This window comes from Patiria miniata, unplaced genomic scaffold (genome assembly GCF_015706575.1).
Source record: "Patiria miniata isolate m_02_andy unplaced genomic scaffold, ASM1570657v1 HiC_scaffold_28, whole genome shotgun sequence".
Taxonomy (NCBI): domain Eukaryota; kingdom Metazoa; phylum Echinodermata; class Asteroidea; order Valvatida; family Asterinidae; genus Patiria; species Patiria miniata.
The window spans coordinates 2,190,903-2,207,895 of NW_024037067.1; the positions used below are offsets into that span (position 1 = coordinate 2,190,903).

At 39.8% G+C, this 16,993-nt stretch overlaps 2 protein-coding genes across 2 annotated transcripts in view; one reads left to right on the top strand and one right to left on the bottom strand.

The window, feature by feature from the left end:
• LOC119734795 overlaps window positions 1–9,094 on the top strand; it is a 42,529-nt gene extending 33,435 nt beyond the window's left edge. Inside the window, exons 10-11 of the mRNA XM_038208353.1 lie at window positions 6,267–6,433; window positions 6,569–9,094. Coding sequence (XP_038064281.1) covers window positions 6,267–6,433; window positions 6,569–7,378 — 977 coding nt within the window. The 3' untranslated portion in view covers window positions 7,379–9,094. The remainder of the gene's footprint in view (window positions 1–6,266; window positions 6,434–6,568) is intronic.
• LOC119735047 (probable aconitate hydratase, mitochondrial) overlaps window positions 9,088–16,993 on the bottom strand; it is a gene marked incomplete at its 5' end in the record, with an annotated part of 46,558 nt that continues 38,652 nt past the window's right edge. Inside the window, 4 exons of the mRNA XM_038208738.1 lie at window positions 9,088–10,915; window positions 11,582–11,703; window positions 12,988–13,120; window positions 16,021–16,114. Of these exons, the coding sequence (XP_038064666.1) occupies window positions 10,775–10,915; window positions 11,582–11,703; window positions 12,988–13,120; window positions 16,021–16,114 (490 nt within the window). The remainder of the gene's footprint in view (window positions 10,916–11,581; window positions 11,704–12,987; window positions 13,121–16,020; window positions 16,115–16,993) is intronic.

Below are 16,993 nucleotides of genomic sequence, written 5' to 3' on the forward strand. Positions count from 1 at the left end.
TCCCTGAGGGGTTACTAGCTTGTTCAAACACTCTTTGAGTACATTCATTCCAAGAATACCTGGTGTTGAGTCGGATGCCCCGAGAGTCCTCAATGACTAGTACCATCCTGGACAGAATCAGTCAGTGTCACGCACACAGCCCTGTTTGACCTCAGTTTCTTGTCCCGAGGTCGCGCACGCGTGGCCCAAAAGCGTACGCGAGATTTTGCGAGATGTATTTGGGACTACAGAAAACACAAAAAGTACCTGGATACGTGCACTGTTTGGCCAAGATGGCTAAATAAGTGAAAAGTTGAAATCGTGTGCTTTATTTTGATACAAAAAATGTACTGCTTTTGACAAATATAAAGTGTTATTACGGCATGTCAAACAAAATCATATTTTATATCAACAAAAGCGAGGGCCGATAGTTTTTAGGTGTACATTCAATTCTTAAAAACAGCCAAAAGAAATGGCAAGGCTTAGTAGATAGAGGAAAGTACAATGTATACGCTTCTTTTTCATGTGAAACACGTGCAGGAGACTTGCAATTACATGTACGCGTGTAAACGAACGTAAGTAGGCCAACGGCCTGAAAAGCACGTGCGAACGTGCAATGAATGACTTATGAATATTAAGCAGGCCATCTCAAGCTCGACCAATCAGTGGGTCACAAGGTCATACCATGTTTGCGTTCCTTGCTCTGTGCTTTGACGATGCATGCAATGGCGACGATCTTTTCGCGTTGTGAAAAATGGAAGTTGTTGGAAACATTAGGTGTACATCAAATTCTTAAGATATTAAGGACATCACGTTCATGAGATTTTTTGTAGATGAAGGTTCATTCTTTCCTTTGAGTACATTAACATTTCGGAGACTTTCGTCGTTGTCAAAAAAACCGGAAATTTCATGACATAAATTTTAGTCGACTTGTCCGTGATATAATATCGTCAAAATTCATCGAAATCATTTTTTTTTTTAGAAAAAAAATACCTCGATAGATGTATTTAGTAGGTCTTTAACTACCTGAGACAGCTTTGTTTGTCTTGATCGGTTGCAGTTTGCCATGAAAATTGCGAATTTTCGGAAGCCCTTCTTACGGCCATCGTTCGCTGGCCTCGCGTTGCGTCAGTTGTCTGGACGAGAAAATAGAGCAGCTACGCGTGACACGGCAACTGACTGGAATGTTGTTTCCAAACACTGTGATGTCAGTCTCGAAGAAGCCTGTGTATGGTATAGCAGTGCCATTTGCCGACAGAAGCTGGAAATACTTGGGTACGCTACTCAATTGGAAACCCCGCACCTTCAAATGTTTATCATAGTAATCACTCTTAATTGAAGTGACCATCGAACCTGTATCTAGAAGGCAAGGCACCTGTTGCCCGCTAAACGATGTATCTTCAATAAAACACTCAGCTGCTGCCTTGCCTGTAAATTCCTTTGCTCCACAGTCTAGAGAGCCTTCTTCCCCCCCCCCCCACCTCCCCTCGCTGTCTGGCTCAAAACAGTAGAGGGAGCTAGTTTCCCGTCATGTTATTAGATGTGCCTTGAGTGGTGTGGTGGTTGGCAGTTGGTGGGCCTGAGTGAGTTGATAGTTGTTCTGGGGTCCATGACGAGGGGCTAGGCAGTCCCGGGAGAAGTGACCCGGTTTGCCACAGTTGTAGCACATTAGGGTCATCTGTGTACCTGTCTGAAAGTTTGGTGTGTTGTTTTGCCAGCCAATGGCTGCTCCGTGGGACGCGCTTGTGGCGTTGAATGGGTGGACAGATGTGTAATGGGGCTGTTGACTGGGGTAATGAGGAGACATCACCTGAGGGGGCATGGCTGAAGGGAATCCAGCTTGGTTAGTACAATTTTCATCTGATCTTCCAACCTTTTTAAAGGGTCGTCCTCCCTCGTCTGTATGGCTGATGTGGTTCCTCTCTGCCTGGCCACATCATGATGTGCTTGCTCCCATTCTGCCCTCTTTACAGCCAAATCTTTAAGATCGCTGATCAATGGACTACAGTCCAGTAGATCTCTGCAGGAGTGGTGAAGCCCCTCGGCCTCGATTCCATCAACAAACTGCTCTTGTATCGTCATCTCTGGGTTCTTGTATAAGCTTGGATCCTTCTTCTTAAGGCGGTGAAACAGTTTTTCAAGATCAATGCCGAATTGTCGGACCAACTCTCCATGTTGTTGACGGCGCTCAAGAAATTTACATTGGAGTTCACCACATGTGAGGGATTCCCCATATGATGATTGGAGATAGACCAGGGCCTCTTTTACATTCTTGCCTCCAGAAAGTAAGGATCTAACCTCGATCTTCGGGCCTGTTCGAAGTTCGTAGAAATTGACCCCTCTGATCCTCGCGAACATTGTATTGATCAAATGCCTTTGTAATCACTGTCACAAACTCATCTGCTGGGACTGATTTCCCACTGGATTCATCTCGCCCCTCAAAAACTGGGATTCTCCGTTCTGGTGTCATCACCACCTGCATTGACGTGGCGACTAGAGTTGCAGGTTTGGCCAGTGACTCTTCTCAAACTACCACCTTGTATATTCGATCATCCCAATCTCCATCTGGGGGCAAGGTCATGTTGTTGACCCTTTGTAGGATTATGTCGTCCTCACCGTCAGTGTAAGAAAGGCCCGTAGCACCTTCAAAATGACCCTCCAGTGCGTGGACAGGAAGTTTACCCTTAACCAGCGCAAACCGCAGATTCTTCTGGTCACCGTGTTGTAATTTAATAGTGGACGTCATGTCTGTTCTCAGTCTGCTTTCTGAAGAGAGACCTGCAGAATATTATGTTCAGATTTTTGACCACAATCAGCCTCCGATCGCTTTAAATTGATGTTATATATTGCAAGCCAAGTCAATCCCACTTCTGACTCTTGTGGAGGGGGTTGGCGTTGTGCCAAGTATTGATTATAAGACACTTGACACCAAGGGGTTCAGATTGACAACAATTGTTTAATTGTGGCTGCAAATGTAAGGTCGATAGGGCCAAAAAAAAAAATATTAGTTGGTCTCTGGTCAGCGCGCTTGTCGATTTTGATCATCCGCGTCAACCTTTCTTTTTTTTTCAAATTTTTCGTGGTACAGCGCCCTCTATTGCCGCATTGCCTCAAATTTTTGTTGGCGGCCAGTTGACTTCGTATACCCACCAGGGTGATAGATCCGGTACGAGGTTGATGTTGAACGAACGAATGATAGTAGACCATGGGTACGAGGCTGCTGCCAACTGATCAACAACAATGGCGGCTACCGGGCTAGTCAACTACACACGTTTTCGACCCGATGACGTGAGGTGATTGTGAATAGCGTGTCTAAATACATGAAATATGCCACTTATTTCCGTGTCCTTCATTTGTGGAGTGAAAACTCTTAGACCGTTCGATATTGTGTCATGTGACGGTACCGGGTACGGTATACTGTGCACATATCTGTGTAAGATGGGACTCTGTACAGTGGCGAGAGATTTTTTTTTAGAGGTCAAGCACGCTGGATGGAAGGTGACTGCGTGCGATGGTCGGATCATCCCCAAGCTATCCCCCTTACAGAACAAATAAGTGACTGTGCGGAGGCACCAAAAAAAAGCAAAATAATACCCACCTTGTCTGTGCAATCCAAGCTTGAAAAATCAACAACAATCAAACAAAAAAACGCAGCGCCGCATCAATTTCGGAACTTTGGTCTGACCAGAGACCGACTATTTTTTTTGGGGGGGGGGGGCCTAAGGCAGCGATCAGCGACGGAGGTGGAAATGTGGCATCACCACACTCTGACACATGGTGGCGCCCTCCAATCTACCGCTACGGACTTACGTTAACGTCTGCAGATGGTCCGGCAACAACACCATCTCCACATAAGTACACACTATTATTTATTATTCATAAATACCTAAGCCAGTTTACCCATTCCCATTGGTCGAGAGCCCGTCACGTGGCCGGTCTTAAATGGATGATAAAGACATATGGCTGGCTGGTCTTTTCCAGTGAGATGTGAAATTTGGACTCCTATGAAATCAAGTGCCTTTTACCGTTTAAATGGTTGAAGGTTCACAATCCTCATGTAGGCATGCGGGCAGTACTACAGTGAATCAGTATTTCATAGTCCGAAATTCACACTACACCAGCCCAACTGTATTTTGCGCGACGTCGTACAGTACGTGCGACACGCGCCAATCTCTTTATAAGGTAAGGAGTTGTAGAGGGACGTTCCATATTATAGTCAGAGGGCTGTTTCATAAAACATGAAGTAAAATTGTTGAACAAAATGGTTGGCAACGTCTAGTTTTTGACTTGTTTTGAATTTTTGGACCCAAAAATTTTGTTTTTTGACCGAAAAGGTATTTATGAATGGGAATAAATATGTGCTTGGTGGGTATTAAACACTATGTTTAAAACCTCCCAAGTACACATTTATTCCCTTATTAAGAATGCATATAGCATCCAAGGTGCCATCTATGCAGTCATCAATGTTTGGATATTGTGCAAATTGAATAAAAGTTTGCAATGTAGTATTTTTGTTACTGTGAGCTTTCCTATTGGATATGAAATGCTGTTGTGGGATGCATGCTACACATCTGATGTTCTGCACCTTTGTGATAATAATGACGTGTAAGATAATATTTAAGTGATGTAAAAATCATTTAATTGATGTCAGATGTAATGTCATTCCTGCCACATACAGGGTGGATCCAAAAAATGAAACCAAGATATTATTGCTAATTGAAACAGAAGTAGGGCACATGTGAATCAAAGGGACATGTGAATCAAAGGGATCCTCTGCTAGGGTTGAATCTCCTCTTGAAAATGACACCCTGATCATGTCCTTACATTCACGGTTGACTGAGCAGTGACCAATTTTATGAAAGGGTCTATTGAGAGAATTGCGCCACTTTTCATGGTGAAATCTCCCCCCCCCCCCCGCCTTAATTGGCAACCATAGCCTTTCACTCTGTGACAAATGACACAAAAACCACAATTGAAAGTGGCGCAATTCTCTCAATAGACCCTTTCATAAAATTGGTCACTGCTCAGTCAACCGTGAATGTAAGGACATGATCAGGGTGTCATTTTCAAGAGGAGATTCAACCCTGACAGAGGATATCTCCCTTTGATTCACATGTGCCCTACTTCTGTTCCAATTAGCAATAATATAGATTTCCCGGCCAAGTTAGCAGATTTGGCAGCCAAATTGGCGACCAATCACCCATTTTTGCACGAATTTGAATGCACGTGCAATCAATTTCACATTAAAAGCATGCGATTTCACATTTTAATCATGCAATTTCAACAATAGGGCATTCAAATGCAAATTGCACAAACGAGCATCCAAATTCGCCGGAGCTTCCAGCTGTGTAAGTTTGGTCATTCGAATTCACCATTAAGCAATCATATGTGGAAATGTCGTTAAGTCGTTTGTTATTTGTTAGAATAAGATAAAGCGCTTTTGTTCCAGTTTGGAAATATAAATATAAAAACCTGTCTCCCACAAGACTCGCCACTACTCTGATCACCATGCAAACTGTTGGATTGAAGCACTTGAAATATCAATATGCCAGCTCATGGGCATTACATGAGAATTTCAATTGTAGATCGTGCTCGTTTGATGCTCAAGACTATCTTGAACTTGCAGACAATCTTTGCATGAACAGATATCTACTGCCAGGTCAATTGTAGTAACGTATCAGAGACCTGGCAGACGGGAAAACCTGCCTAGAGGAGGGGCCAAAAACACAAAACTGGACCACGACATGAAGCAGAAATAATGAAAAGGTGAAAGAAATGAAAAGCCTCGCATCGTATACCTTCGTTGACTTTTATTTTGAATGAAAAAAGTGCTAAATAGAATGCGCGGAAATGAAAACGAAAACAAGAATCTCATGCAAACCAAATCAACTGCTAGATTGAATGACCACTTGAACCGAATGACAAAACTTCAATTTAGGATGTGTTAAACATGAAAATGTCAGGTCTTCAAACTAATTTGAACGCCTGAAATCTAATACGAACCACGGGAATGACAGCAGGGCGCTACTTCGCTTCAAATTGGCCGCTATCAAGATGAATTTGAATGCTATTTTTGCGAAATTGGCCGGGAAAACCTATATCTCAGGGTTTTTTTTTTTTATCCACCCTTTATAATAACATCAGTCTTTATGAATAGACTCCATAAACTGAAGCATGGGATTTTGTTCATGTAAGGTCCACAGCATTGTATTTCAAACCTAAAACTGAAAATTGAAAACAGTATGCCGGTATTCTGTACTGACAATGTCACATGTATATTTTCACAGATGAATTATGTAGCTGGTTCAAGTGTCACAGGTTGCATGTACGGATTCTGGAATGCATTCAGGATGGAGAAAGCTTTGTCAGGGCAACTGCAATGAATGCACTGGTTGATATCTCAAAACAAGAAGACCTGTGGAAGGATTTGTTGCAAACCACTGGAAAGTCCGAGGTAGGTTTGGATTGGTTTGTCTGCTTTAGACTCTGTATGAACAGTAAATGCTGCTGTGTAACCACTAATTGTTAGCAGTGTCAAGAAAAAATGAGCACAATCTAATTATTTTTACCCTTTTACCTTAATTTCCAGATTGTGTTGGTGGGGGAGTTCATCAACTTTCTTCTTGATGACAGCCCAGGATTTCTTCGACGAGCCACTGTTAACACATATACACAGTGGCTCAAGGTGTTTCCATGGCTTGAGACTGGTCTTCCTGGGAGATTACAGGGTTCCACTGATGAGGCATGTGTGAGAATGCCACAAAGTAAGGACAACAAGCTGGCAAACAGAAATGCTACAGAGTTTGCTGAGGAGTCATCTGTGGCATCCCAGATACGGAGTGCTGTCTCCACAGCTATGTTTGATCTTGATTGGGAAGTCAAGCATGGAGCTTTGATATTCTGGCAAACTCTTCTTGAAATGTGCACACCAGTTAGAATTAACACTACATCTGATGCAAACGAAAGGGAAGAAACTGATCAAGAAAAACTCCAGAACTCTGAAGGAAAGGATTTGTGTGAAGTTACCAAAGGTACTGATGATCAGCCAGCTAAACCAATGTTTGAATTTTTGCAATTTCTCAAAGAGGAAGTACTTATTGGAAAACTTGTTGCGGTTTTAGAGGATGAAGACCCAACAGTGGCAAGAAGGGCATGCCAGATGCTCCTGAACTTATACAATTGCCTTCCAAAAGAGATGACAGTTGATAAAATGGATGCTTCTGACATGGTAACGTTCATGAAGAAAATGCAAGGGGAACTAGAAATGTTAAACCTAAAAGAACTGCTGGACGAGAAAACCAAATTGATGGATACTAATGGAAAGAATCCACTCTCATTACTTCAAGACATTCTTACTGGCACTGAAGAAAATGATTGTAAATTCTTAGATTGCTATTGAATGTATTGTAAACACTTTTGTAGACTGTTTATATCATAACCATACAGCTAAGGATTGAATATGTTGATGAAACACACGCATTCAGTTACGGTATTTCTGCATAGTTAAATTCAGAGTTAACTTATGCTCCATAAATTCTGATTGTAAACAAGTCAATTATATATCACATTTTGAAAAAGATCAAACTCTATTATTTTTTTCAGTTCTCTTTTTAAGAGCTAATGCTTGAACATTAGAAATATTGGTGTTATCCCCTTTTCCTCTGAATTCAACACTCAGTGTTGCTTATCTTGCAGGTTCACTGCACCCTGGAGGCTTTTGTAGGTTCAGGACATTTTCCAACCAAATTTCCAAGGGATGGAGTTAACGAAATCAATTGAACTACATTCCTTCATTTTGTAATTTACACTTTTGATGAAAATTGAAATTTGACTGCGGCAAAAGAATGGGGAACCAAAAGGTCAATTTTAAGCTAAAAACAAAACAATATCATGATTTTAAGTGACAAGGAACAATTTGCAGTGGTGTGTAACTAATAAGGCAGGATGCATGGGGGCATGGGTCTTCCCACTTGAGTCCTGCCCCCCCCCCCCTTTCAGAATCTGGGAAAGGCAACATGAGCTTTTCATTGTTGAAATGAAAACGATGCTCCAATTAAAGCCACTCCCATTATTGATGGTTATTGTTAAATGGAAGGCAACACTTTAAAGTCTAGTTTCCCACTTTATTGTGCAAGTGCTTTCCAATAATTATACTTCAAGTTTTAGTCCTTTAAAATATTGCCAGGGTTTGTTGATAAAGGGATTTGAGAAACACTTAAATCGCACAAGTTTTAAATAGATTGTCCAGAACAGGTGTGCAGTCCAATCAAACAAAAAAAGCCTTAAAAATTGCCCTCTGCTTGAAGAAATAGACTTAATTCACGTTCCTCAATAGTAGACCGATTTTGTATTTATGGCTGTGGTTGTCAAATATGCTAATAAATAACATACCAAAGAAAGTATCCAAAAAAATTACACATTTCAGAGTACATGTGTATGTATTTTACCCAAATTTAGGAGAATAAGCCAGTTCGGTACCTCGCTGAAGTAGTCCATGTCAAAGGTCTTCGGGATAAAATCACTGACGTGATGATACGTGTTGTTACATGGACGCCCATTCTGCTCGTAATTACGATCGTGCGACCGTCTCCGCATGTGTTCATACGCATATGCCTTCGATTATCCCGAATGACCCGTAAACCCTATCATTGTGCGCATGTGTAGTTGAAATACCGAACTGGCTTATTGTATTAAACAATTCTCCGGAAATGTTGACAGAGGCTAGATTGTTGTACCATTTCAAATATGACTACGCTAAATTGTGCTCCAATTCCCATGGCACTAAACCAGACAGTAGCCAAGTGGACAGTTGTATCAAGAATTCCTTTTTTTTACCTGAACAAACTTCAATAAAAAAAAAACCACCGGCATAAATGAGGCAGTTGATGATTTTGACCTTCCACACATAGCAACATCAGTAGAAATTGAGAACACCCACTGGTAATGCCACTGGTGCAAAACCCCTTAGGATATTTGGTGTTCCATACAGCTATGCCATAGGGCTTGTGTAAAAAATGTTTTGCTATGCTAGGGATTGGGCAGGATTTCTGAAATGCTCTCGTCAAATAGTGAACATAAAGTATTCAATAAAACCCAGACATCAGGCAGTCTTCAACCAAGATCTTTGTTTTTATTCTGTCCATGGGAAGCATTATGTGTGTGAGAAAAAAAGGTCACACATTTTGTTGATAGTTATTTCATGGAGGCGTCGCACTTTACCTTATAAAATCTGATATTAAAAAGCATGTATTATGTCAATATAAAGTACCTGTTTAATACCATTTTTGCAATTCAATACTCACCGCAGAGGGAGAGGCATATATGCATGGGTGCTTTAGCCTAATGGTGCTTTTAACTTGTAAGAATTTGGGAAATTAACAATATTGGGTGCTGACTTATTTATTTCTAGTATGGCAGAAATCTTGTGTAAAGCCACCCCCACCCTAAACAATTGAAAGTCTAATCGATAACTTATCTTTATGTTGCATGAATAAAATGAAATGCCAAGCTGATATCGGTTGTAAGAGTAAGTCCTTCCATGAGTACGTCCTTCTGTTTTCAGCTTACCCTTTTGTCCAAATTCCTTTCCTTAATCAAAAGTACTCCAACCGTGCTGACTTGTCGGAGTACTTTTGATTAAGGAAAGGAATTTGGATAAAAGGATAAGCTGAAAACATCCAAGTCTTCTGCAAATATTCCTACATCTCTTGCATGCTATCTCTGGATCTGTGTCCAAACGCTTCATTTCACTCAAAGTGTTCAGTAAATGACCCTTCAACTTGGCCTGAATTCCTACAATACCACCTTATATTTGAGTTAACATGGAAAATCTAAAAGAACTTCACTACAAAATTGTTATATTCATAACAGTTTTGATTTTCCCAACTCAACGATATCACCTGGTCTGAAATTTTCTCTCAGATCTTGTAGGATTTGAACAACAGAAAGTTCATCAATATTGTCAATTGACCTGAATAAAAAACAACTATGTGGTATGGTACAGGCAAATGCGAATAACTTTTGTCAATACGTTACATCAAAAAGCGGAAGAGGATTTAATTTACAAAGCAAAACCAGACAGGTTCAATATATTTATTGAAATTATCAATTACAAAAGTTTTCATCTTGTAAGTTTGAACTCAGGAAAATTCCACTCAACGTTATGTCTTTCTGGTTTAAATTTCAACACGTATGGTTCACAAAGCATGTTTCTAACCAGGGTCATCTGAGATGACATTGCTTGTTTCACAATATTTTTGACAATGGGCATCAAAAATAATCCTCTGTGTAATTACTATTCGGATTATTTGTGACCAGGTGCAACTGCCCTTATAATACTAAATATGTTTATCTCAATTCATAACGTTCTTTTACACAACAATATTTGACTGAATAAGTACAAATCTAAACATGTATTTGAATATTAGTATCAGCAACATCTGTATAAAGAACACTGCAACCACAGGAAAATCAAATTGTATTTTATAAATGTAATTCCTGAAATATTCATGTCCAATCATGTATGCACTCCTCAGCATCCATTCCAAATTAGGTTAAATTTGTAAGAAAAGAAACTTACATTTTGCTTACATATGTAAGGGATGTGTTGGCCTTTAAAATTCTTTTAATATATATATTATTTCAATTGGCAATCATATAATTCCTAAAGTTGTACCTATGTGAGAATTTGTCATGACACATTCATTTGAAAACAATGGATAAACATTGATGCCTGCAGTATGGACAAGGGTGGATCATTGACCAAGTATTCCAGATATATATTTGATGTGATGCATCACTCGGATGCTATCAATTGCCGCATCCTATTGAGTGCACTGCCTGCTTTGAACCACTCTATCTGCCCTTCATTCATACTATGATCCAGTGGGAATTCCTCGCATGTACCATCACTATGCTTCAAACGACACGTCACTTGCTGTGATATGAAAACAGAAAAGTAATACATGTACTCAGAATAAACTAAAATGCCTTGTGGCAATGACATTTGAATTTTTCACAAACAGACTAGTTTGCGTGTATATTAACCCCAATCCCTAGGCATTTTTGCTAGGATGTAACCTCAATCCTGCAAAATCCTCCAACTGCCTCCATGTAAAAATAGCTTACAACCTCAATCCTGCAAAATCCTCCAGCAATCACTGTCAATATGTTGAGGCAGAGACAGTGACATCCTGGAGCAGTGCGGAGGATTTCAAGTGTAATTTAGTCCTAAATTTATGCACGGCTGAGCATAAACAACACAAGGTCCGGCCCAAGACCTTGACACAGTGCATCCTCCGAAATCAGCAACGCACTTTTGCCATATAGCCTCAATCCTGCAGAATCCTCCATTTTGCAAAGAGGATTTGGGAGGATTTGGGAAGGTTAGGGTTTAAAATGATGTCATCTTTCCCTGCATTCAAGGGCAAATATGGTGAATTCAGTACTTTTTTTGGGGGGGGGATTTTTTGAGAGTTCTGCTCATTAATTGGTGGATAAAGAAGGGTTCCTTTACAAACGTGTGGATGGGTTCAGGTTAATGTATATTCATTTAATATGCACTAAGTTACAAAACAAGTGTATATTGACTAGGTATCCTTACCGATCCAGGGGCAAGTGAGATTACTCCCAGCAGACTGACTTCATCATCTGGCTGAATCTTATCATAATCAGCAGCATTAGCAAAGGTCAAAGGTAACATACCTTGCTTCTTCAGGTTAGTTTCTGCATTTCAAGACATTCAATCTTTTTAGGTTTCTTTTAGTACACCAGAGAGTGGTTTTGTCTTAATTAAATCATTACTCATTCATGTTAGCAGTCAAAAATGGAAGGAAAAGTTACTATTTGCTTATTATTCATGTTTTATTAAAATTCAACTTGGTTGCCAATGGCAAAATTGCATTGAATTCATAATGAGTAATAAAAGTTAACAATAAAAAGTTAAGCTTCATTAAAAAAATATAAACTTAAAGACTAAAAATGCATAATGCCTTCATACGTGATGCATGTCATGGTCACCATGATATGAATCATTTAAATAAAACTTTGATGTTCCCAGTGGTTGGTTTTATTAAAGCATTCAGTCAAATTCAATTGCCAATATGTCAAGTGTTATTTCAGTGCACATACAGCGACTTCCTGTGGGCAACGTATTTGAATGATAAGTATCGGTAATTCCTAACAGAGCACTTAACCCTCCTATGCAAACATACATTCTGAGCAAATTTGTCTTTTCATTTCAATTCAATCAAGTGACTGTTTTCAACAGTTAAGAATTCCCAGCGTACATAAAGCAGGATTGACTGGCTGTGACTGTTTATGTAACTTGATACAGCTGTGCTTTGACTGTAGGTGATTCATAAGATAGATTGCCACCACTTTCCTGCTTTTGTCTGTTGACTGAATTGGACTTGTCAGAGTGCTAGCCTATAAAGACTGTTTGTGACTAGCCTGTGTAAAAGGCATGGCAGGGAAGTGGTTGCCTGTCTGGGACTGTTTAAACAGTAGGAGCAGGCGCGGTTCTAGAACCAATATTTTGGGGGGCTAGCACGGTGGATCCAGAATTTTTTTCAGGGAGTCGTGCTGAAATGTTGACCGGTTATTTTTTCCAGACACTTAGGCCTCCGAAAATCAATGTAGGGGGGGGGGGGGGGGGGGGGGGGGGGGGGGGGGGGGGGGCTCATGCCATATTTTCAATGGGGAGCGCCAATAAAATCCTAAAATCGTTCACAATATATTAGCTAATGCACCCTTGTCACGGCTATTTCTTCTTCAGGGGGAGACCGTTCGCATGTACATCACAATCCTTCTTTTTGCTAATGCAATTTTTTTTTTAAGGAATTTATTTGGGGGGGGGGGGGGGCTAGACAAAATTTTTGGGGGGCTACAGCCCCCCTAGCCCCCCCGTAGAACTGCGCCTGAGTAGGAGGGTTAATGAATAATCCAATAGCACCTTATTCAAAACCAAGGGCAAAAGACCTACCGATCCTACTTCAGCTTTCTACTTACCATGGATCCTTGCAAAGCTCTTGACAATGATGGCTCTACCACCAAGATGTCTGGGTTCCAAGGCAGCATGTTCCCTACTAGAACCTTCACCATAGTTCTCATCACCAACCACCACCCAAGCAATGCCTTGTTCCTACAACACACAGATCAGTACCGTAAAAAGGGGCAAATATTAACACAGAGGTGAATAGGGACAAAAAGCAGAAAAAGTTTTTTGAAATTATTTTTTTTCTAAGTAATAATGCAGATCCTTTTCATTTCTTCTATTTATGTACAACAGGCCTACAGCTGTCCAACCATGACTCACAAGACGGGAAACAACTAACATCTACCCCTGCATGGAAGAAACTCCGACGTCTTGGAATATCTCTCAAATCGCGATGGGGTCAAAACTTTGCATCTATCTTCGGACCCACTGGAGATAACCATCAGATTACACATCAAGACCTCACAAATATGGTCTTGCATGTGAATTTGGAGAAGGAAATCATTTGCATTAGTCCTTATATATTCTTTTTCCTTTTCTTTTTTATTTTCATATTGTTGCTAAATAAGCGGGGTGAATGAACAGGATGCCACGTGAATAAAGGCCGAAGCCTGGGGCCAAAACATATGTCAAGCACAGTAAAGTGGACATACAATCGGCCGTCGCCGCTGTAAATCGTGGAATGAGCTTCTCCAACTTCACATGCAAGACCATATTTGTGAGGTCTTGATGTGAAATCTTATGGTTATCTCCAGTGGGTCCAAAGATAGATGCAAAGTTTTGACCCCATCGCGATTTGAGAGATATTCTAAGACGTCGGAGTTTCTTCCATGCAAAGATAGATGTTAGTTGTTTCCCGTCTTGTGAGTCATGGTTGGACAGCTGTAGGCCTGTTGTACATAAATAGAAGAAATGAAAAGGATCTGCATTATTACTTAGAAAAATTCTATAGGTTTATAGAGAGATCGACATCTGTTGTAAGATTATATTTTTTTGTAACTTTTGTTAAAACCATTGTGCCAAAGTACCAAAGTCAGAAGTACAGAGCTGAGTTTATTTTCTATTATTTTTACCTTTAAAACCATTGTGCCAACATTCCAAAGCCAGAAGTATACTACAAAAGCTACTATAAAGTACAAAGAAGTTTTGTATTTAAGCATTGTGTTGTTAAAAAAAAACACCTTAGTGTCTCTATTTCCCCCTGCTAAGGGTAGACTGGGAGCAGTGAGGGTATTTCATACTCTGTTCCTAATCACCCCCGAGTCGGGGTGAATAGGAACAGTCAAATAAAAAAAAATATAAAATTAATCCAACACTGCTGAGATTTCTTCTTGCTGTCAATGCAAAGTCAACCTGAGTGGACATTAAATAGCACAAGAATCTTTGCCACTGGCCGTGTGGTTAAAATGGTGCACTGCTTTAACTGTTAAAATTGTCCCTATTCACCCCGTTTTACGGTATGTGGTTACTGGGCTTTTATTAACAAACCAATCCTGGCATTTATTGGAACAGGCAGCTTTCAACATAGACAGTTTAATGATAACAGGCATTTTGGTTCAATAGGCATGTTTTACGTGTACTCAGTTACATGTCTAATATTGAGAGATGAAACATGGAGCTAATGACCAGCTCATATAAATCACAAAGAAATCTGAATAAAGTCCAAAAAAATTGCACTCAACCAAGTTTAATTTACAACAACGTTTTCGTTTCTTTGAGGTTATTGCTTGGAGTTTTACATATGTAACAATTCAGTTAAGGACTGTTTGTATTGAATATAGGCCGATGATATCACATTAATGAAATGCCTTGGATCAGTTTGTTAATACTACATTAATATTATGTGTATAAAAATACATTTCTCTTTATATTTTGCATTTATATGCAGTTATTCGAAATTTCAGAAATGCTAAACTTCAATTCTCATTTGAGGTTTTCATCACTTTTATTAAGAAAAGCACCATTTAAATTATGGACACATCTCATGCGCTTAATTAAAATGCATGCTTTGTAAATACTGAGTGTTGTCCCTCACTAATGCAACTGTATAAAGCACTTACAGCCATGTGGTTGCGAAGGCAAAGCGTCGGCCGTTGATAAGAAAAGTTAATCCGATTACGTACTTAGACGCTGTAACAGAGCAGTGATATTCGTGCACCCCGAAAAACATGGCCTTTTGCACGTTGTTTCTCTGAAAATATGCTCAGTATGATTGAAATGTTCTGTTGTTGCAAACGCTAGTGTTACACCTTGAACATCTCCAAGGAAAATTTCAACGAGGATTTTTGTTGATCAAACCATGTGCATGATTTTCAGCAAAGGCCTATAGCGCTGTAGGCGCTACGGTTGACCGATTCCGGCCCGGCAACACAATGACAAAGCATATTAGCATATTCATTAGCGTCACTCGGCGTGACTTGGCGTGGGTCTCGGTATCGACCAATGGAAGCCGGCAAAAAGAGTGATATTTATCAATTAATAACTCATGAAGGAGGCTTTTCTGCAAATTTTTACTGCACACCATAATGGATAGGAACCTTATTAATATTCGTTAGTCTTGAAAATATTGACAGATATTGCAAACCCCAGTGTTACAACTTTAAAAAATGCACGTAACCAGGCCTATTTTTCCAATTTCAGCAGAAAGTACTGAACATATATCAAAACAATTTTTAGCACATAGTTGGATCATTATAAGGGAAATAAACCCTGAAAGTTGCATGAAGATATGGTCTTCCAAACGGCAGAAATTCGTTTTCAAAGATTTCGCCCGCCAACATGAGCATGTCTGTGTCCATTCAAAATAAAGTATTACATAACCTTTAGAAATCGCCCTTCGCAACCACACGGCTGCTTAGTGCTATCTTAGTGCTTTCATTAAGTTTAGTGAGGACAAAAATCACAATTTTACCAAATCAAAACTTAAACCTTGTAAGCTTTTGAACTTTTGTTTCTTACAACCTTCAACCCAAGTGCAAATTTCTGTTGAAAGACAAAATTGCAGGAAATGTACTAAACATACTTTCTGAAACAGCTTGTATGATTACCTTATAATTTCTGGCAGTATCAGGAACTGGTCCATACTGTCCTGTTAGCTTGTTCTTAACCTTGTTCAGTTCACCATTCTCAATGTTGGTAGCACTATATTCAACACAATAAATAGTGATTAGTGTTTAACACACGTGGCAGGATTTAATAAATGAAATGAAGTCTTTAGAGACCAGAGATGAAACTGGCATGGGAGAAAAATTGGGAAATAGGCCTAACAAAAAAATACGTGTCCGATATCTGGGCTACGCTGCAGTTACAGCTATACAAACTTCTTGCCCAATTTCCGGACGTCCCTTCCTGTTGTAATTTCGATCCAAAGGAAATTTACGATGAAGAAAATGGTCAGTGTTTCCATAAAATCAAAAACCCTGAAGTATGGTTAGCGTAACAGACTCATCAATAAAGAAGTGCACTTCTTACTTGAGAAAGTCGAGAAAAAAGTCAAAGAGACAAGGGCACCATTCATGACACCACTCAAATCATGTCCATGAATCAACCACACAACTCCACTACTCCACTACTGCAATTGTATCATACGTGGGAAAAAAAATGGGCATTACAGGGTTCAAAATTAGCGGTAGCCCACTAGCCAAATGCTAGTCAAAACAACGGCGGGCTAGTCAAACTATTCCTTAAGTAGCCCGGCTGGCGAGTCAAAAAATTATTGGGACAAGGCAAAGATGAAAGGACAGGAAGAAACTTACCTGTTCCATCATTAATTATTATATCATTAATTTTATTCTTTTTTCATTTACAGTCGACTCCCGTTATTACAAAATCCGCGGGACCCAGTCCAAATGTTCGTATTATCCGAATTTTGTATTATCCGATCCAATGGTTACCAACCCATTGTTCACTTGTGTAAGCCACATGAACGTGCATGATGTTCACGTGCGTAATCAAAGCGAAATACAACATCGTGTCAGGTGTGTAGAGCTATCAAACAAAACAAATCTTTTAAAAGGGTTT